Source organism: Pinus tabuliformis, chromosome X (assembly GCF_031772625.1).
Source record: "Pinus tabuliformis cultivar Carrire ecotype Pingquan chromosome X, CPIR1, whole genome shotgun sequence".
NCBI lineage: Eukaryota > Viridiplantae > Streptophyta > Pinopsida > Pinales > Pinaceae > Pinus > Pinus tabuliformis.
The window spans coordinates 50790127-50813579 of NC_142308.1; the positions used below are offsets into that span (position 1 = coordinate 50790127).

At 36.6% G+C, this 23453-nt stretch overlaps 1 protein-coding gene across 1 annotated transcript in view; it reads right to left on the minus strand.

Annotated features, from left to right (window-relative positions):
• Positions 1 to 16078: 16078 nt before the first annotated feature.
• Positions 16079 to 23453, minus strand: part of LOC149138280 (Peptidase S41 family protein) — a 446406-nt gene continuing 439031 nt past the window's right edge. Inside the window, 4 exon segments of the mRNA XM_089447421.1 lie at positions 16079 to 16479; positions 16482 to 16528; positions 16624 to 16753; positions 16860 to 16922. Of these exon segments, the coding sequence (XP_089303547.1) occupies positions 16450 to 16479; positions 16482 to 16528; positions 16624 to 16753; positions 16860 to 16922 (270 nt within the window). The 3' untranslated portion in view covers positions 16079 to 16449.

Here is a 23453-nt window from a genome sequence, read left to right on the forward strand (position 1 = left end):
TTCTCCAAGTAAACCCACAAAAGGCATTTTATGTTTATGTCCCAGGGACTCTAAACCACTATTCAGTCGAACATAAGCAATTATGGTGTTGGTTGCCTATTCACCAAGGTGGGTGTAGTTCTGAGTATGTAGCCTTAACTGTGATCTTTCCACCTCGAATGCTATCCTGTCTTTCTTGACTAACTTCTCGGGAACATTAGGATACTTGACGCCCCAATCCTGTATCAAATCTTCAACTCTGCTTGCAACATCTAGAAGCTTCAGGATCTCTTGAGATTTCTTCTGAATTTGAAACAGGGGTTCCACCACCTCATGTAAGAACATCATATCATTGTATAGCTGCTTCATGTTGTCCTCCATCAACTTCAGTTCTTCAATTATGGCTGACCGCAACTCTGTCATGCTAAAACTATTATAAGACAACCATTAATTATCTACAACAAGATGATCAACCTATTATTTTGTGGCAGGTAGCTCTTTTTGCAATCGTGACTTCTCACTCATGGGATACTCTTTATTATCTTGTGTTGTTGTCGCAATAGTCACATTTTTCGCCATGAATTCTCACGGATTTCTCCTGGTATTAGATGCTATCACATTTTCTAAAGATATGGAGACTGGATGAACATGATCATTTGGAAAGTACCTTCTCCATTCTTGTACAATCCTCTCATTTAGATGATCGAAGGTTGAACTGGACACATACATCACCCTGTCACCAAGTGGAGGAAAAATTCCCATTTCATTGAATGGGAGATAACCACTAGTGAGAGGAGGTTCTAACTGAGTGATGGGTTCATCTACAATTGGTTTAATGGCGTCCTCCTCCCCCAATTCTACTTCAAACTCATGGGCCATATGTTCTTCCTCCATTACCTGTGCGGCTTCTTCCTCCTATTTTTTCTTGATTTCTTCTTCCTGTGATTGCTTCTCTTGTTCCTCTTCCTCTATTCTTTTCCTTTCCTCTCTTGCTTTATGCTATTGTTTAAGAAAGTCATCTTGCTTGCTCTTTTTTTATTCTTCTTTCTATAATCACTCCTCCTCTCTTTTGTGCTCTTGTAGCTTCTTTTTTACTTCTAACCTTTTCTTCTTCTCCTCCTTTTGTTTCCTCTACTACTTTGTCTCAATTTCACCTTTGCATATCATATAAGCTTTGAACTTTCTACTGCTCTTTGCCACTGGATCATGTTTTAGCCTCTTTTTAGGTATTACCGTGTCTAATTAGGCAGTTGCTTCTTGTCGAACATCCTCCATCTATATATCTGGTACTTACGAAACTTGGGAGGGCCTTTCCTCTTCTCCTGACCGATTCTTTCTTAGTGATATCAGAGGAATTTTAATGTCTAAAATAGGCCTCCTAAGAAAAATGTACAACCAAAATAAACTTCATAAGAGCCAATAGGGTTCAAGATGATGATTTCAACCATGGGGGATGATTCACCATTTTTGGAGTAAAAATCTAAAAAGATTAAAAAATAATAAAATTATTTTTTCAATTCGTATTTTCAACTTATTTGCCTAAGGTTTTACTCAAATTTCGAGCGGGAGGACTCGTTGGATGTAAAATTTAATTCCTCATCCAAGGAGTACCCATGTTGCATACTTTTGATGGACCTTACTACACGAAAAATTAGAAATACATGAAAAACGTGATTGCAATCACATTTTTCGTGTAGCAGGGTCCATCAAAAGTATGCAACATGGGTACTCCTTGGATGAGAAATCAAATTCTTCATCCAATGTGTGTTGCCGCTCAAAATTTGAGTAAACCCATAAGGAGATAAGTTGAAAATACGAGTTTAAAAATAGTTTTTTTCTTTTTTCCCTCTAAAATTTGATGATGTAATTCATTCTTATTGTATTATTTCCACTATTATTTTTAATTTCCACTATTATTTTATTATTTCCTTGGGAGGCCCATTTTATACCTCAAAATTCCCCTAATGATTGTACCAATTCTTAATTCGATTATAGGTCCATACATCCAGTTGTATTATATCTTGTCACAATGTTGCCTACAAATTTTTCTAGGATCATATCTATGAAAAATCATTGTTCCAAAATGAAGGTGCTTGAGTTCTTAAATTTCAGCATCATCTGCCTTGAGGCTCTTGAGCTCATAAAGTTCAATCCATAAAGGAAAAGAGGGCCAAGGAGCCTTCTTCTTCCTCTGGAGTTGTGTAGACAATCCATTATTCAACTGATAGGCTACCTCCTACAAGACCACCTTATTGGTCACATATATAGGCATAAGGTGAGGGGTTTCCTTACACCCGAAAACATCTAATGTATGTGTCCTACAGTGAAGAAAACTAATCTGCAATTTCATAAAGTGCTTTCTTCACCTGATCTGTCATGCACGGAGGTTTTGTCTCAAAGATCATATTGTAGACAATTGTAAAGAAATGCTCAACCAGTTGTGTATATGCTCCTCGAAAAATGGCTTATGATAACAATTTGCAATGAAAGTAGACAGGTAAATTCGCTTGAGGGGTCCAGTTCCATTTCATCTCGGTGAACTCATAATGGGAGCAAATACCATCCAACAGATAAGCAGACATGTAAAACTCTGGTGCTTGTTTGGCTTGTAAAGTTGTTTTGGCCTACTGTATATGAAGTTGCAGCTCATGGGAGAGGATATTTGCCCAATTGAAAATTTTACCTCTTGAGACAACCACATTGAGCAAGTAAATCCAATTCTCCTCAAAGTGTTTTGCATTCTTTCATCCATGTAGTCTGCAGCACATCACCATGAGATACTGGTAAACGTTTCTCTAAGTTTTGGTTTGGTAAACTACACTTGGCCTTTGGCGGAATTTTGCAGGCTCTTGGCACCAGGATTTGGTAACTTCCTTGGTATAGAGATTTTCCCAAGTTGCATAAAAATGTGTGTTTGCATACTGCTTGGGAGTTACCACCCTGTAATAAGGATTTATGTCATGTAGATGGTAAGTAGCAATCTCATTCTCGCTTTCACTGCTAAGGACCAAATTCTTGTTATCCATATGTAACAAGATCCATTCAATAGCTTCTGCACAAAGCATCACTAGGAATCTTCATGCGACTCTATGTATCTTGGATCTTTCGATGTTCATGTACACTTCTCTGTCTTCCAAGTTTTTTGGGAATTGCTTTTGCATGAAAGAATTTTTTATGTCCTTCCATGTGACTTCCAAGGATTTATCAATGAATAATTGTGTGTCTGAAAGAATAGGGACAATTGGCTTAGTAATTTCCACTACCACTTTAGTATTGGACAAGCTAGAAGTGCAAGCCTATCAAAATTGAGACATGGTGACTTAACTAGTCACTATAAGTGAGCACTACACCAAGAGAGAGAGAGAGAGAGAGAGAGGCTTAAGAATTCACTCAAGGAGAGAGAGAGAGAGAGAAGAGATACCTCATTGTGGATTGGAGGTGCGTTGTTCGCTCTTAGAAGAGAAGCTTTCTTGTTGGGCACAACTTGTGAACACAAAGGGTCTCTGTTTATCGGAAGTGCGTTCTAGCCAAAAGCAAGCTAAAAAAAATGTGAAGTGAAGATCAACATAAATTCAAGAACATATTAACAATGAAAGATAAGGGATGCAAGTGTTTATAAGATCTGCCGCAATCATTGGGAGGTGAAAGGTCATGGAATGGGAAGAGTTGCTAGAAATACTATGTGTGGCAATAAGATGACACTTGTAGGAGGAAGTATGTACGAAAACGCCACTTCGTATGAGAAAACAAATTGAAATTCCATAAAGGAAAACAAAATCACCACTAAAAACAACAAAAGAACTCAAAAGTGGCACAATGCAAGACTTACTAAGAATCCAAACACTTGAGACTAAAATTGAAGAAAATCTCCTTATGGTGAAAAAGTGTGCTCAACCTAGTGTGGAAAGTGACTGCGAGAATGAAGGATGAGTTGGGCAGCCTATAAAATAATTCACATGCAAAGCAAGTTAATGCATGATTGCCACTTGTCGATTAATGAGTAATTTAGTTACATTAAGTGGAGAGGGCCCCTATTTTCTAGGAATGTGCTTAGCATGCAAGGAAAGAAGGGAACGTGTGGAAAGCAAGAGGGAACATGTAGGAATTTATAGGGTAAGTTCCTCAGAAAGAACACCAAAAGGACACCGCTCACAACCAGATCACAGATCAATACACCAGTATTTTTGACGTGGTTAAAACCCTCAAAGAGGGAAACAGTCCATGGCCTGAGCCAACGCGGCCACTTCAGGCAATTTATTAATCAAAGAATGAAAATTTACATAAGCTTCTCTCATGCATGGATTACCCTACAAATGACCCTCCATGCGCTTTAAATAGAATTCATGGACCAATTGGGTGTCAAGCCACGGATCAAGTGTCGGTAATACCGAGGAGAGAATGAATCGTCGGATCACTACATATCGTGACCGTCGGATTGTAAGTTACAAAATGTACAATGGTAAAGAAACACACTTTACCTAACTCTATACCTAACTCTACACTAGACCAAGTTGTACTTAACTATTTCCTATGTGTCGGAATATCCTAACATCCCCCCTTAAGGACAACTTGGGATAGGATTGAAGGATTTACAAATATGACACTATAGGAGAAGGAAGGAGGCACTAGAGCCTATCCCCCCTTAGTGACAACTTCCTGAACTCCAACCATAAATCGAAGTTTAGTGAACTTCGCCTCTGTGAGAGCCTTTGTGAAGATGTCTGCAACTTGATCATCTGTTGAACAATATTGCACTTCAAGAACATGGTCATGAATGAGCTTTCTGATGAAGTGCATGTGTAGTTCAATGTGTTTGCTGCGCTGATGTTGGATTGGATCTTTGCATAGCTGAATGGCACTTTGATTATCACACCAAAGTGTAGTGGGATGTTGCTGCTCAAAGTCAAATTCTGACAGGATCTGACGAAGCCACAAGGCTTCCTTACTAGCTTCTACGGCACCACGATACTCTGCTTCTGCTGATGAAAGAGAAATGGCAGCTTGTTTCTTACAAGCCCATGTAATAGGTCCTGAACCAAGAGTGAACACATAACCGGCAGTAGACTTCCGATCATCAGGGTCACCAGCCCAATCGGAATCAGTGAAACCAACCAATAGAGGAGCTGCTTCGGCACTGTAATGAATCCCAAACTGAACTGTACCTCAAACATAACGAAGTATTCTTTTAGCTGCTTTCCAATGACTTTCACGGGGGTTTTGCATGAACCGAGCAACAAGGCCAACAGCAAAGGAAAGGTCAGGACGAGTATGGGTTAAATACAAGAGTTTTCCTACAAGTTGACGGTATAATGTAGCATCAACTTCAGGAGAAGTACAAGTGACTGAAAGTTTGACTCCAGACTGAAAGGGAGAAGGGGCTGGCTTACAGTCTTCCATGTGAAAATGACGTAGAATATCACAAGCATACTTTGACTGGGAAAGGGAAATACCCTCCGTGGATTGCAAGACTTGAAGACCGAGAAAATAGTGTGTAAGTGTCCTAAGTCTGTCATGTCAAATTTCCTTTTGAGGCTAGACTTCACATGGTTTATAAGGTTGGGATCACTACCAGTAAGGATAAGATCATCAACATAAAGAACAAGGATGATAAGAGAGTTGCCCACTTTCTTGGTGTAGACAGTATTGTCAGAATGACACCTAGAAAAGCCAGATTCTAAAAGAAAGCTATCCATTTTGGCATACCAAGCCCGAGGAGCTTGCTTGAGACCATAAAGGGATTTCTTAAGTCGACAAACAAGGCTGGAATCTGTTTGTATGAAGCCAATGGGTTGTTCCATATAGATTTCTTCATGCAAGTCCCCATGCAAGAAGGCAGATTACACATCCATCTGATGGACTTCCCATTTGAAAGAGGCAGCAAGGGAAAGAACAAGGTGGATAGAGTTCATTTTGGCAACAGGGGAGAAGGTTTCAGTGTAGTCAATGCCTTCAACCTGTGAAAAGCCCTTAGCAACAAGACGGGCTTTATGTTTATCAACTTTCCCATCTGGTCCATACTTGGTTCTGTAAACCCATTTGGATCTAACAAGTTTTCGTCCCTTTGGTAAAGGAACAAGATCCCATGTATCATTTGCCAATATGAATGATATTGTTCATTCATAGCTGCTTCCCAATCTGGATGGCCTGAAGCTTCTGCAAAGGTGTTAGGATCATAATTTACTGGAGCTTGAGCCAGTAAAGAAGAGGCTCGCTTGAACTGAGAACGTGTGCGTCGCTGATCTGTAGGATCACCGGCAAGATCACCTGCTGCATCTTGAGTAGCACGAACCCATTTTGGAAGCTCAGGAGCTGAAGGAGGATCCTGAGATGGTGGGGGAGGATTGTCATCCTCACTTTCATCATCTGAAGAAGAAATGTTTTCAAAGGTAGAAGAGATAGGGAGAGGTGGCACATCCGCCAGACTAGGCTCGCAGGCCGATATATTTTCATCAAATTTTACATCTCTTCTAATGATAACATTTTTGGACTTAAATGGAATAAGTCTATAGCCTTTGACATCTTCAGAATATCCAACAAAAGTACATTTTTCACTCTTAGGTTCTAAAGCTTTATGCTTTTCATCTGGAATATGGGCCCACGCTTCACTTCCAAAAACACGAAAGTGACTTACATCTGGTTTGATTGAGCTCCATGCTTCTTCTGGAGTGATATTCTTTAAAGCCTTAGTAGGAGTGCGATTTATTATGTAATTTGCACAGTTAATTGCTTCTGCCCAAAAACTAAGACCAAGTCCTTTAGATTGCAGCATACAATTAGCCATTTCCTTTAAGGTGCGATTCTTCCTTTCAGCTACACCATTTTGTTTTGGAGTATATGGAACAGTATGTTGCATTTGAATTCCATTCTCAGTGCAATAGTTGATGAATGTGTTTTTAACATATTCTCCGCCATTATCAGATCTTAACTTAAGAATTTGATGTCCAGATCGTTTTTCAACAAAGGCCTTGAAGGCCAAAAAGTGTTAAATACTTCACTCTTGAGTTTTAAGAAGTATACCCAAGTGCGTCTGGAGAAATCATCAATGAAAGTTAAGAAATACTTGCAACCAGAGAATGAAACAACTGGAAGTGGACCACATAAATCACTATGCACAAGCTGTAAAGGGGCTGAGGCGTGCCAAGAGGCACGTTTTTCAAAACTGTCCCGATGATGTTTTCTAAGTACACATCCGGAACAAACACCGTCTCTGCAAGATACCATAGGAAGACCTGTAACCATATTTTCTTTACATAGATGCTGAAGGGAGCGATAGTTTAAGTGACCAAATCGCTCATGCCAAAGTTTGCTCACTTCATCGTTATGAGCAACAAATACTGAGGGAAGATTTGATGACCCAAAGTTGTGAAACTTATACAACCTTGTAGAATCATCAGCAATGCCAGTAGCCAAAATCTGTTTAGGATCTTTTAAGTCCTTGATTACAACATCATGAGGTGAAAATTCAACGATTTTACCTTCACCTGAATGAGTTATCTGATATATAGATAGAAGGTTGCAGGATAAGGTTGGAACACATAATACATCATTAAACTGACCATTGTCTAGATGAACAGTTCCAGTCCCTACAACATTAAGAGATCTATCATCACCAACATATATATTTTTGGTGTTACAATCATTTAAAGAAGAGAACATGGCTTTGTTTTTGGCCATGTGATAAGACGCTCCAGAATCAATGAGCCACTCATGAGAATGAGAAGAAGAAGATACATTTAATGCATAGCCAGACCGAGATGCTTGACAACCACATGCAGAAAGTGCCATTCCTGAAGATGAAGTTGAAGTTGAAGATTGCCCCAAATGGATGTTATGCTTCTTCATTGCTGCTTCCAAGGCTTCCATCTTCTTAAAGCATTTTGATTCTAAGTGCCCATCTCGATTACAAAAATTGCAATGTCTATCAGTCTTCTTCCCTTTGTTTTTATTTGTCTTATCATTTTTTTGAAATGATTTTTCATTTTGGGGCTGAAATTGCTTAGGACCATTGTTTGGTTTAGGACCATTCTTTTTATGATATGACTTTTTAGGATTCTTTGAATTTGGTTGCTGCTGGGTGGCTAACGCTTTTTTGGAAGAGTTTCCAAGATTAAGAAGACCAAGGTGTAAGAGTTTTTCTTGTTCTCTTATTAAAGAATCACAAAAAGAGTCAAAGGAAGGGGGCTTGTAGTCTTTTCCTTGAGAAATGAAGGCTTCTCTTGTAGAATGGAAGGTGGAAACAAATACAGAGTAGGTTGGTCCCAACTTAGTAAGGATGGAATAAATAAGGTTACTATCTTCTTTCTTAACCTTAACACCTTCCAAAAGATATCTAAGGGTCTTGAACTTAGACAATAAATCTTCAATGCAAGAAAAATTATTAGGGTCCAATGTAAGCAACTCATTTTCAAGTTGATGGGCTCTAATTTCATTTTTAATCCCAAAAAATTTATTGATTTGTTCCATTGCTTCATGCGGAGTTTCAAGTTCTGCAATATGGAATCTAAGATATGGAGAAATAGACATCCCTATCAAACCACGTGCTTGATCTTGTCTATTTTCCCATTTAGCAGCCTTGTCTTCATCTTTTGGTTTCTTTTCTTGGCCTGTGGCTATTCGGTAGAGACCTTTACTTCTAAGTAAATCCTCCATGTAGGACAACCATTGGAAGTAGTTGGTGCTGTCAAGGGTAACTTGGTATTGACTTTCCATTTCAACAGAAACTGAAGCTGAAGATGCTGAAAGTAAGTGTTCCAATGGATAGATCTCGAAAAATTAGGCTGGTTTAAAAAAATGGCTCTGAAAAAGGCTTCCGGATGAAGAAGTTATGGCTTTCTGAAAAAAAGTTGTTGAAGTTGCCGACGAAGTGCGGGAATGTGCGGAAATGAAAAAGTCCGCCCCCACAAAATGGAGACTTGAACCCAAGACCTCTACTCTCTTAAAATAGCTTTGAACCAATTGATCTATACAAAAAATTTGAGAGAGAGAGAGGGGGGGGGCTTTGGGTTGCGTGCTTGCTTTGAGAAAGCTCTTTTTCCCTACAAAACAAAAAACACAAAACCCAACACGGACATGCAAAGAAAACGAACCTTGCGGCTCGAAGTTAGCTTTACCCAAAAAACTAAATATTTTCAAAAATTGAACCTTGCGGCTCAAAGTTAGCTTTAGCCGAAAAACTAAATATTTTTCTCAATGTTTCTGATTTTCCGAGATCACACTAAGGTGCAGGGAAAAGAGCATACGCATGAGAAAAATCCTTCCTTTCTGTTTCTGATTTGCCCAGATCGCATAGAGTCGCAGGGCAAAGAGCATATGCAGAAATGAAAGGTATAGATCCGATTTAAAAAAAGCTAAATAAACCGAAACCGAAATAAGCAGAGAGAAAATAACAGTAAACTGCAAATAAACACTGTATACCTCCAGATCTTAAAAATGACGCAGCTAGGGCTACCGGAAACCTTTTCGCGTGAAACGAAAGGGGTTCCTCACTGGAACAGATGCTCCAAACACAACAGAGCAGTCCACTCGACCCGAAAGCAGTCAGAAACAACAGATCTAGGAAACGGCAGTCGGATGCAGTTCTACCGGCTTCAGATTTGGATCACCAACGGACGCGGCCCTCAAATAGCTCCGATACCATGTAGGAATTTACAGGGTAAGTTCCTCAGAAAGAACACCAAAAGGACACCGCTCACAACCAGATCACAGATCAATACACCAGTATTTTTGACGTGGTTAAAACCCTCAAAGAGGGAAACAGTCCACGTCCTGAGCCAACGCGGCCACTTCAGGCAATTTATTAATCAAAGAATGAAAATTTACATAAGCTTCTCTCATGCACGGATTACCCTAAAAATGACCCTCCATGCGCTTTAAATAGAATTCATGGACCAATTGGGTGTCAAGCCACGGATCAAGTGTCGGTAATACTGAAGAGAGAATGAACCGTCAGATCACTACATATCGTGACCGTCGGATTGTAAGTTACAAAATGTACAACGGTAAAGAAACACACTTTACCTAACTCTACACTAGACCAAGTTGTACTTAACTATTTCCTATGTGTCGGAATATCCTAACAGAACACTCTCTAAAGACAAGGAGTGTCTTGGAGTTGAGGACAAAGAGGGCACAATCACTATTAACAAGGAGTGTGCTCTCCTTGTGGGCAAGAAGTGCACTTAACTGGGAGAAGGAAGTGTGCTCCACTGAGAGATTGAGGTGCACTCAGGTTTAAGAGGGTGTAGTTTCCTTCGATAATTCTTGTATGATCACTAAGTTTAGCAAGTGCGCTTTCTCTAGGAGAAAAGTTTGTGCTTTCTTGATTTTTTGTGATATGCATGTTAAGTGAAGAAAATTCAACACTAAGTCAAAGAAAATCTAGTGCTTTTTCTATCTTTAGAAAGATGACAAAAGTGCTTCTAAAGATAAGAATACGACAGTTAGGAAACATTGACCTAGGAGCAAAAGTGACACTTAGGAATGTTGCAAGGATGGTTGACACTTAGAAAAACATGAACAAATAATAAGAAGACACAAGATAGCTTGAAAAGATAGTTCATGTAGACTTCAAAATTGACTAAGGCAAAGAATTTGGAGGGTCGTTGTCGCAGTGACAACAATTAGGACATAAGATTTATTGTCTTGAGTCAAGAGGGTCAGCATCATGATTATAAGACCCTTTTGGGCAAGATGTATCTTGTAAAAGAATTTAATTTTAGTCTAGAAGGTCCTGGAAACCTCCAAAGCACAAGTCGGCCTAAAAGAAGGGACTCGAACCCCTCATATGTGTATAAATAGAAGCAACATCAACCTCATTTCAACACCAATTCGATCTCACATTATCATGTTTGATTAGAAGTTGGCAACATCAAGGATGCAAATGTGAAGGTATAAAAGGCAAGCAGTCAAAGAAAATAATAGATATATATTTTGGGGTTATTTTCCTCCCAAATGTGCGAAGAATCTAGGGTTTCTGCAGTTGCTACAGGGCTGAAATTGCAGGTCAAAGTTAGGGCCAAAGTTGAAGCTAGATGCTGGTTGGAGCAAAATTGATCCTTGTTGTTTTGGCTGATCACTAACTTAATTGGAAGGGCTTCTTGGAGGGTTTAATTGGTGCTTGGAGGAGGACTTGTTTAGGGCTTGGGTCTTGGTTTTCTCATTTCAAGTAGATTCTATAAGAAGAGAATAGATTTGATGGGTTTTCCCATTGGAGGGGTTTTTCCCTAGCTTGGAGCCGAAATTCTGTTTCCATTGTCTTTACTATTTCCGTTCTTGATAATTGTTTGATGAGAAGATCTAATTAAAAAACATAAGAAGATAAATAGAGTTCACAAGCAATTATTAAGGTTGAGGAAAATATGAATTAATAGCTACCATATTGCATTTTCCAACATTTTATCGGTTATGAGTTGTTTTTTCCTAATGGTTTCATATGCCCATTGTATTTAATACTGTGTAGCAAACTAAAGTCAAATGGTGATGCAAAGTACCTATGTATTGCATTGTGAACTATTTTGTTGATAGAATGAGAAAAATACATAACTAGATTTTTCTTTTGGTTAATGGTTTCCAAGGTAAATCTATTGTGGATTGTGTATGTACTGTTCCTTCCTTTTATTTTTCGTTTTGTTAATATCTTGTTAGTATTACTTCTCTTGCATAAATTTATTAATCTCTATCTCTCTTCACTTGATATACCATGGTTTAAGCTGCTCAAACTTATTAATAACAATCTTATTGTTTGGATTTCTTTCTAATTTTTTTTTGAACAAAGCAAATTGAGTAATATCCAATTTATGTCTAGAATGTTATTTGAATCAACTCTAGATATTGATCTCTCAATGACACCTTTTCAGTTGGTGAAAGACAAGATTTTGAATCCCAATGTCATTCCACCAAAGCTTTGAAATCATCCACAAGTATATCTTGATAGAGATTTTTACAAAAAAAGATCAACACCATACTCAACATCCTCATTTAAATAAACCCCTTTTTTATTTTTAAAATGCTCGTGTATTGGTTTTTTTAAGCCTTTCTCTTTGTAGTTGCTACTGATAATTGGAATGCTATTTTTTTTTACAATAATAACTAATGTAATTGCTCTTTCTGATCAACATTGTTATTAAATGATTACATATTTCCAAATGATGAAAATACCTAAGGTATGCTTTTTGATAAATTCACATTTACTTTTTTTTGTTTTTCTTGCGAAGAGAAAATTGTACTTCCATTTATAATTGAAAAAGAATACATTTTTTATATATAAACTAGATGTGTGCATTCACCCTAGATCTGCCCATATCCATGTGTGGATAATATAGAAAAAAGTTATATATGCTTAAAGAATTTCAAGAGGACAACCAAAATGGCCTTGAAGAGAAGCATAAACTAAAGAAAGAAAAAGAAAAAAATATGATACAATGGGGAAGATCAAGTAATGTAGAAATCACTTATCTTCCCCTTCTTTCCTTTATTTTTCTGGACCTACTGCCTTTCCCCAGGATTGGGGCCAACTAGAACCAAAGCCAACTCACTCGTGAATGTTTGTAGAGGATGATATTTATCCGAATTTGAGCTTTTTAATACATGTACATGCTTTGTGCCCATCACTCCCTCCATGAGTGCCTCTTTTGTCTGATGATCTGAATTTGGAATTGATTCAGTCTCTGCCCTAATTTGATTAAAGGTAAAAATGACGTGAGCCACATCTACCCCTACCGCATTGTTGCTACGATGAACCTGAGGCTCCACTTCTGCTTGGGCTAGTTGACTTTCCATGTTTTCTTCTTCCTCTTCGTTTCAAATGTGTGGATCTGGAAACTACTATCCTTTTTATATATTGGCCTGTCTATTTTTCTTTTTTGGGTTCTTTTTTTTTCCCGGGTGCATGTTCTGCAAGTGTTCAATTTGGAAACAAGTTCTACACTTGAAAGTTGTATTCTCATCATCTAAGAATTGTGTCTAGCTAAGGTTTTTATGTTTCATTTGTATATGGCTTGGTAGCCCTTTACTGAGGTCTATCTCTACACATATTCTGGAAAAAGTAAAAATACCTCTTTGTTCGTTCATGATCCATCTTCTTGCATTTTCCAAGAGTATTCCCAATGTCCTCAAGGACCCCGTGGTGCCAGAATGATAGGGGGAAGATTTATAAGTCTCACCCATACAGACATTGTAGAAACTACCATAGTTGTAGCATCAAAATTTGGGAACCATGGTGTAATGAAAACATTACCCCAAAACCATGACCCTTCATTTAGGACAAAATCTAATTCTTTTTGAGTAGCAAATTGAACTATGAAAAAAACTTTGGAGCGTAGATAAATATCGCAGTTTGATGTCCAAATAGAAAAAAACCATTGGCGTAAAGCTTCAAGTTTGGGAAATACACATTTAATTTTCTATTCTTAATATATTAAATACCCAAAATTAGATTGCATTTTAAACCTTGTGTGCTTTGACAACATATATGATTAAATTTAACATTTGTCCTATCACAAATATGAATTTTGTTGTGTTCTCGTGTTGCATGATTAAGAATTGTTGGTTCTAATTATTGAATTGTGGTTGAAACAATGTTTTCCAATATTTTGTCACAAATATTTATCACTATGGCTACTAATTTATAATGTAATGATAACTTGGATAAGCGCATGTCACTTGTCCAAAGTCATCCATATATTCTTAGGCTATGAAATGTTGAGATGTCTCTTTAATGAGTGGCTAGATATTCATCTTTGCATGACATCCTTTTGAGTTGGTCAAACAAAGAATTTGAATTCCAAAAGCATTTCACCTTAGATTGGAAATTATCCACAATTCTACCTTGATAAGGTTTCCTACAAATAATAACCCCTTGCACAAGTTCATCATTTTCATATAAGTGAACCCTAATTCTTTTTATGTATAGGCATTGTTGTTTTTGAAATCTTTACCTTTTTATGTTGTCCCCACTAATTGGGATCTCAATTTTTTTTTGCAATAATAGTTGATGTCATCATGATATGAGCAAAAGTGTTATTAAATGATCACATCTTTCCAAATTAGGAAAATGCCTTGGCTATGTTTTTGTATTTATTTTTCTATCCTTATTGAATACCTAATAATTATGTTACATTTTTTTGTGCATTTCAATAATATAGATTTATTAATATTTGAGTCCCATCACTAATATTCTCTTAAAATATGAACTTATTGTGCTTCTTACATACTTTTCTTGTGCCATAAGAATCATTGATCATAATTTTTAGATTGTTGGTGCATCAATGTTTTTCATTTTTTGTCATATGTATTTATCACTATGACTACTAGTTCATAGTGAAATAATCATTGCGATAAGATCATGTAGTGGGCCATAGGCCATCCACTTCTTCTCTATGATGGTGCCATGTTGAGCTAGTTCTCCAATGCCAATGGTTTATGGTAAATCTCCAATTGTTTGCCAACATGGATTTCCAATGGTCTCACTACAATAGGGCACTAAGATGACTCTCCAATTTTCTGAATATCTACATTGGATTGTTGATATGCTTACTCTTGATTTGAAGATCTTCTATAACTTGATTAAGCAAGTTGATGCCAATTCCACTTAATTGTTCATTAGTTAATCAATGATCAACTTCCTCCCCATTTATTAAGGCCTTTTGCCTTAGATGGAGCCTTCACATGTTCTCTATGTGCATGATCATTTCAATGACAACCATATATTCTTGTGTATTTCCTTAGACCCATTAAAGAAAAAAATATTAAACAATGAACACTTGGACCTCTTAATTACATAAAACCTTGTTTCTCACACAAAACAATATAATTTGGCATAAGTTATCTTGCATACTAAATGCTTTTGTTGTAATTTTAGTGTTGTAAACATTTATTAAAAAGAAGCAAAATTTGATAAGAAAATTATAAAATCCACTTGAAATGTGTGCTTCCCATTTTCATTGTGGTTGTGTTTAGCACTATTACATGAAAGTATAGACACTACTTTCATGTGAGAGTATTTTGCTTCTTATTGGAGGTCAATTTTTTCATCAAACAGGTGGTTGGTTTTGTTCGTCTCTCCTTAAGAATCTATTTCAACTTTCATTAAAAATTTGAGATTATCTCTTGAAAATGAGTTCACATTTTGTTTGTCTTTGATTTGATAGTCATATTACCTCTCAATCAAATTTACATAAATTTTCAAACAAGAGTTTATGCCATGATAGGCTCTTGTTTGAAACATCATTTTAACTATGGAATGAGAGAATTTCTAATGAATGCGCACAGTCAACACAATTGTAAAAAAATATGATTTTCAATATATTATAGGTTTAAACATAGTGGATAGTTGCAAATCCTACCAATCGAGTGTTAGACCTAGTTTTAATAGATATGGTTGTTTAATAAAGTAATTCATTGTTACAAATTTTTAGCTTCTTTAAAATAATAATTTTGTTCCTTATTTATACACCTATGGAATAAAAAATTGTTGCACATTCATAGTACTGATAAAACATGATTTTTTAATTAATCTAAAAAAATGAAATCTAAATATAAATGTCATTATTAAATATATACAAATAATTACCCACATGATACAATGTATTTAGGTTGTGTTTGTGTAAATTTTTTTTAAGTCAAATTTAAATGTTAAACTCAAAATAATTTGTACATAAATAGGAATTTATTTGAAAATTATCTAAATTTTCTTTATAAAAAATCATAAAAAAATTAAAACACGCAATAAAAAACTAATAAAATTCTTAAAGTAAATATTAATTTTGATTTCTTGAAATAAGTAACTTTGTATTTTTCTTTTGCATACGAATTATGTAAATTTCATTATAAAATTTCATAAAAATATTAAAACACTAAATAAAAAAATAATAAAATTCTCAAACCAAACATTAATTTTGATCTCTCGAAAAACATTTTACAATTTTTCTTGGGCATACGCAGCATGGCATATCTTCATGGGTTGAGATCATTATATGCTTAATCTTTGTAGAATATTTCCCCCCCCTTTTATATTAGACACATGCTAACATCTAAGACATACTCTGTTATTGAATTCTCTTTAATGAACTTAAGTCAATCTTATGAATTATACTCTGCAAAATAATCTAAAATATGCTCATAGTTATCTTTAATAGATTAGCTTTACGTTAATTCCAATAACAACCACAATAACAGGATAATTAAATTCTCTCGTGCCACGACAATAAGATAATCCTAAACCTGGTGTTTTGCGTTTGGATCTGGCACTAGTTTTCTAGTGCAGGCCAAGTTAGTATTGCGTATTTACGAAAAGAATAGCGGGGATGGTTATATTCATCAGCTGGTTTGAGTGGTCAAAGGTATAAACAGAGAAGAAAATTGCCATACAATAAGAGACGAATTTCTCTAGAGAAATCTGTTTCAAATGAAATATATATATTATAAATATGTAAGAGATAATGCAGATGAACACAACGGGCCTTCTCTATAAACTCAAAGCAACTTATCCTGTGTCATAAATTCTCTGCAGGGACACGGCACCGACTGAGAGTTTGCTTTGCTTCAACCAAACCTAAGAACAACATAACAAAATCAGTCGTTGTTTTACCAAAAACCCAGTGGATCATATTCATGATCACTTTTATAAACTATAGTTCAAATCATCACCTGGTATGTGGTGGAAATCAGGCTCGATTCCATTCCCATCAATATCCCTGTGACTTGGAGTAACATACTTCCCAACAGTTACCACCACTGCTGATCCATCCTCGAGTTCATAAACTGATTGAATCAAACCCTGCAAATTAACATTGACAAAATATGAAATATGACCAAAAGAATTCTATATGTGAAAAAGATTACATTTTGTTAGTGAAGGTGAAGTGGGTTGAATGTTATTTCACCTTTCCAAATGTCCTTTCCCCTACTAGGATAGCTCTGCAATTGTCATGAAGAGCTGCTGCTACCTAAAAATGAGAAAATCCCATAAGTATCACTGACCAGAGTGCACTCTCAACCAACAAAGGAACACTTCTACTGGATAGATTACGCTCATTATCAGCAATATTGTATTAAGATAGACCTAATGTACAGGATATGTAAATCAGCTACTGTGTAAAGTAGTCACTAAACAACATGGTAGTTAAACTGTATACTCATTCTACTGGATTTGATTTTTACGCCAACTGGAAGATTAAAGAAGGATGGACATTAAATGTACAAGATGTAATCACTTTAGAATACTCAAAGGGAAGTATCAATCCAACAACATGGCCATTCTTTGTCCTCTTTACTTGCTCGTTACTGTTGATCCAAATGTGAGTACACTTGCGAAGTGTGCAACCGCAACACAAATCAGAAAGTGTTTATTTAATCATGCACAATCTTAATATTACGGCACAGCTCATAAATTTAACAAAGTAAAAAAACCACACCAAGATAATGGTGCGTTTGTTTGGGCAGCAAAACTCACTCCAGAATTTCACTAACACAGAGAATCTACAACTTATGAACAATATGAAGCGATCAAAATAACAACACATATAGAATGTTGAGAATTGTATAAATATCCTAGCTAAGGGAAGTTAAATATTTTGTTCCCGGTCTATTCATATTCCATTTAGTAAAATAATTTACAGAAACGGGGAGTGGTTGCACAACCGAGTCAGAGTGCTGGACTGAGTGGCCCAAATTTTAGTGCATATTATATCTCAAAGTTATCTACCACTTTGAAACTATACGAGGGTTGTCCACTGCAATTTCTTTCAGGTCTTCAGGGAAAAATTCACCGCCATGCTGCCTGATAAGGTTGCACTAATCCTTCTCTCCTCATAGGTCTGAAATCTCAGGAGAAGGAGAACATACACATGGTCACCAGGCAGTTTTAAAGGCAACGTTTCCTCCACATCTAAGCATCCGAAAGCTTGAGCTTGTAACAAAGTATATCTATGCAAAACTGTACACATGCAAATCAACCTTCAATGGTGTTTGTAATCATGGTAGCAGTGGTCACCTCTTTCTTGATCTGAAATTGATATAGGTCGATTACATGTCACAATGCCCTCATTAGTGCAGAAGTATAACGTGCTGCTGATTCAAGTTCTGCATCAATTGTAGGAAAGCTCCTGTGACAGCCTGGATTTCTTCCTTCACTAATAAACACCGAAAGTATGCCTATGCTCATTTTGGCAACAACTCAATCCTTTAATCTTCCTACAGGAATGCAAGAAGCTTAATTCAACATACGTCTCAGTCCAAATGCAAAATGCAGGCCCTGTTTTTTCCACAAAATCTACCTCTTCCAAGATCCATCCTGTTGGAATTTCTTCAATTGTTAAAAGCCATATGCATGATATGCTGATGGATTGGTTACAATGCTGATTTTTATAGAGATGGGCTCAGAACATTTTCCCGTATTTTGATGGAGTATGAGTTTCTTCATATAGAGATCTAGTTGCATTGATCATATTCCAAGACTGGTGGAGGTTGCAAGATGTCATCCGTAAACCTCACTATCAGGGGCCAAAATTAACAGGTCAACCATACTTGCCTTCATATAATTTTGTAAACAGAAGTCTAGGATTTGCATTGTTATAAGCAGCACCAAAGCCTTTGTGAGCTAAGAGTCAGGGTAATGTTTTCCTTCATATCACGCTTCCTATTGACCACTGGAGTGGCACCTGAAGATTATCTGAAGACTTCATGCCCAAGGATGTACAAAAGGCTGCTTGTACCATCAGAGATCATCATATTACCAGAGTTTTTCAACTCTACTTTTTATCATTTTCTATTGTACCCAGATTCCACAAGCGCTACAGAGATGATGTAAAGTGATGCTAGTATGATGAGTTTGAGTCATGTAACAGACCTAAGTAGTTTGGGACCTTGTCATAAAGTGTGTACTACTCTAGGAGGTTTTTTTCACTTGGTTAATTATCATTTCCTTACGAGGACTTAATTGAGATTTTTCCTCCCAGCCAATGTTACTTGGGAGCAGGAGCGAAAGTGGGGAGCAGGATCAAAAACGGGTGCAGGAGCGACATTTTCAAAAGCTCCCGGTTTGGGAGTGAATCCCAGAGCGTTTTTTATATAATATATATATTTTTTATATTTTTATATTTTGATACATATATGTCAACAGAAACATGTAGAATTATGAATTAGATATAAAAAACATAAAAAAACATAGATTGAACCATATAACAACAATCATCTAGAAGTTTGAATCTTCATCAACCACATCCACAAGTTAGTAACATAGTAACATACATCATATTGAGTCTCGTGATTCATCAATCTTAAAGTTTCAAGCTTTCAAAATTCAATATATAACATTTATCATCATTGATCACCAAAGTTGTACTTGTAAGCTAAGCGTAACCATTACAACAAATAATATCTAACACGAAATGAAATGTTACAAAATGAAATGAAACAACTTTCAACTTTCATGAAGCATCATATTCATAATTCATTACTAATGAGTTATAATTGCCAACTTCAAACTTAAATTATCAAATATTGTTTAAAAAAATATCATAATAAATATGAAAGAGTCAATAGTTATAAAAACTACTAGAAACTAGAAAAGACAAGTAAATCTATTATCTATTGCTTATACTTGGGCCTCTTGCCACCATGAGAAATGTCTAGTTTTTAGTCTTGTTGGAAAATCAAGATCTTTGTCATTAATATCACCCTCTAAGCATTAATATCCAGAGGTATCTTTGTCATTACCTCTGTATCTGTATAGGGATCTTTGTCATTAATATCACCCTCTAAGCATTAACATAAGATAGAAAAAGCATACCATGTCAAGTCAAGATTTTGTTTGAGTGATGCGTACATTTTTAGGAGGGTCATGATAGAGGAGTTCGACAACCAATGTCACTAACATCAAGGTACATAGAGGGATTGTTGCTCTTGATTAAATATGAGTTGCATACCCTAATACATGACAATATTCAATGGAAACATTGCAATCCTGAAATCCTGAAAAACTGATAAGTCTGCTGGATTTTGAATGAAATCTAAAATTCTACTTTCTCCATATGAAATCCAATGAGGTTGGAACCACTCTCAAACATCTTGAGTCATTTCATGGTAATGTTAAAAATTTAAGTAAAAGGATGAAAATGAAGATCAAGGATAATTTCACTTTTACCATGAATCGCATATCAATACTAGGGCCATAGACTTGATCATTAAGTTGCCACACTCAAAACTTATTTGTTTCTTTGAAAAAAATTTGCATTTGGAACATTACTGCAAATTTTTTTTGCAAAAAAGCTAAACGCTCTGAAAAAGGTAGGGAGTGTGCTCCCGAAATCGCTCCCGAAACCCGCTCCTGCCTGGAGCATGGATTGGGAGCAGAATCGGGGTGGGGGCGCTCCCCCGCACACTACTCCAAGCATAACCCCAAAGCCGGAGTACGGCTTGATGGTGAGGCCTTGGGTGAGTCCTAGTGTCTAGAGTCATTGTATATTATCATACAAGATCACTCGTAAAGTTTCGTGGAATTTGGTTAGGTTTAGGGGGTCATTTTTAAAAATTTTAAATTTCCCGCAAGGCGAAAATTGGAATAAAATTTGTATCTGAAATGTAATAAGTGATGTTTGGAAAAGTTGTATGGGGTATGAGTAATAAAAATTGCACCTCTTACCCTCAAATTTCTATTAAGACACATTTTGAGGGGTTAAAAATGTGTTATGGACCCTCAAAACCCACTTTTCCTAAGTTTAGTGGAAAATATGACAATAAATTAAGCCAACAATTAAATAAATGAAGAAAACTAAATATCCACACATGACAAATGATGTGGAAATGAGGTGGAAAATATGGAGGAGTTAAAGTGAAGTCTCAAGGTGATGTGGAATCCTAAAATTAAGAAAAATACATGTGCTCAAAGAAAATCACATTTTTGGAGGGGGCTGCAAGATTCCTAAGAAAAAAACGCATTTATTGAGGGGAATTCGAATTGCCTTGATGAGTCATCTTTTTGGTGGCCTTTGACTTGGAGTTTGACTGCAGATGAGTGGAGAGTGGTCTCCTACCACTCCACTCCCATATACACTTGTCCCTCCTCAACAACGAGTTATCTCTTCTCAAGGATTGCATGGGCCTCTCTAGGAAATTCGAATTGCACGAAAGAGTTTTGGGATTGTCATCATCACACTTGGCATTTTCTTCTTCATTGGGATATCCACCCATTCTCCTATATAATTGAGCCTTGGGCTCTCATTTTGTATCTTTTGCAACGAGCTATTGTGCTTGGGGAACCTCTGCCTGTATGTACTCTTGTTCTTCATTTGAATAAAAAGACTTTGGGGTTCAATAATGATTGTTATTCCATTAAAGCATGTGCTTGGTTCATTGATGGTATAATCCTCTCTACTTGTGCCTTTGAATTGTATTTCATTTGCTCATATGCTTTTATAGAATCCTAGATGTATAGCTATCTTACATTTACGATTGGTTTGTGAATATGCTCTAGGTGTAGACTACCTCTAGTTGTTTTCATATAAATTTATAGAGTTATCTCACCATTGTTTATGATTTAATCCATATGAGCTAATGCGTGTTGGAAGTTTTGTAGAAGATTATTGTTGAATCAACTAGCAAGCGTGAGGGGAAGTCTTCAAGAGACCAACCCACTCTTGGCATTGTTTTCAAGGAGCTCTTATCATTATTTGAATTTCATAAGTCTAATCTCTAGAATTACTTCTTCTTGCAAGGTTCTCTTTTACATAATTTTTGCATAAGTCAAAATATCAACAACAAAAATCATTTATATCTTTTGATCTTGTGCTTTCATTGTGAAAATCTGAAAATTCCAAATCCTACTGCAGCAACTGATAATATTTCTTCTATTTGTTAATTTACTAAAACAAATTATTTGCAGTTATCTACGACAAATATTGAAATACATACACTGTAGTCTTCACAAATTAATTACTGCGGAAAAATAAATGTAAGGAAAATACTAGCACAACAATAACACATTAACATAGTTATTTTTGGACAATTGTCCTTGGAAAAACCCAATGTGGGAAAACCGGTGCAGCAGATGAGGGTTTCTTTTATTATTCTTCAACAAAATCTCATGTACAATCTACAGATAGCAGAATAGAAGAAGAATCACTGAGAGAAATTTTACAAACAAATTTCTCCACTCCACAATGAATTTCTGACACCTAAGAGGACCTGCTGCCCTCACGCTAGCCACATTGCGTCACCCTCTGCGCAGTGACTGCGCTATCCCTGTGTCACTGCCTCTACGTGCATGATCTGCATCCCTCTTTTGCGCTACCTCTTCCTGTTGTTTCCTGCACTCTCGACTATTGCTAATACCCTCTCTCTCTCACTTGCAACTCACCCTCTGATTCGATTTCCTCTTGTCGAACTTTAGCCAGTGAGAAAATCGATCTACTTGGGCAGTTGAGTATCTGCCTGGTGTATCTTCCAAATGCCCATCGAAGTCCTTCTTATAATCTTCTCATTGAGTAATCAATGGCCCAGATTAGATTCTAATCAATGGCTCAAATCATTTTGACTTGATCCTCGTCTTCTTCTAGAAGTTTCACCCCTAGCTTAATTAATACACTTTAATTATTTTAATTTCCTAAGTTTAGACTTAGGCATCCATTAAAAATAATAAATTATTTTAATAAAACTCTCTCCGGGTGGAATTTCCCAAAACGATTTTTGGGTATTCTGGAATACATGTTTCTCAGCCTCCCTGCAAATTTTGATGCTTAGAGCACATCCAATGCTACCAGAAATCAACACTTCCTCTTAGCAAGGAATGTGCTCTAGTAATGCAACCTGCTGAAGCATCACCCTAGTTCTGTAACATCTCCCTCTGCGTTGCTGATGTCTGACATCACTGCCCACCAACTACTGCGCAAATGTTGCATCTGTGCTGCTGCTGACCCTACATACTATTGCCAACTATTGCAACTCCATCTCTTTTGTTGTTGCTGTAATTGAGAAAACCTTTGTTTATGTTATTGAAACGGGTTCTCTACCATACCCATCTGCTCCCTGAGCTAGATGAACTTAGCTCTTCCTAGAGCTTTTGTGGGTATGTTTGCTACTTGATCTCCTATGGGGACATACTGCAGCTGTACTGCCCCATGCTGAACATAGTCCCTGATAAAGTGACATCTGATATCAATGTGTTTCCACTGATCATGAAATACTGGATTCTCAGATAGTTTGATACAACTCTAAATATCGCAGTAAACACTGGTCGCTTCCATCCTCTTCCTGAATAAACTCACAAGTAGTTTTCTAAGCCATATAGCTTCGCACGTAGCTATGATAGCTGCCATATACTTTGCTTCTGTTGAGCTCAGAACTACCAACTTCTGCTTCTTGTTGCACCAAGAGATCATTCCTTATCCAACATTGAAGCAATACCCGGAGATACTTTTCTGGTCTACTGAACTACCTGCCCAATCTGCATCTGTGAATCCGCTCAATCTGACGTCATATCC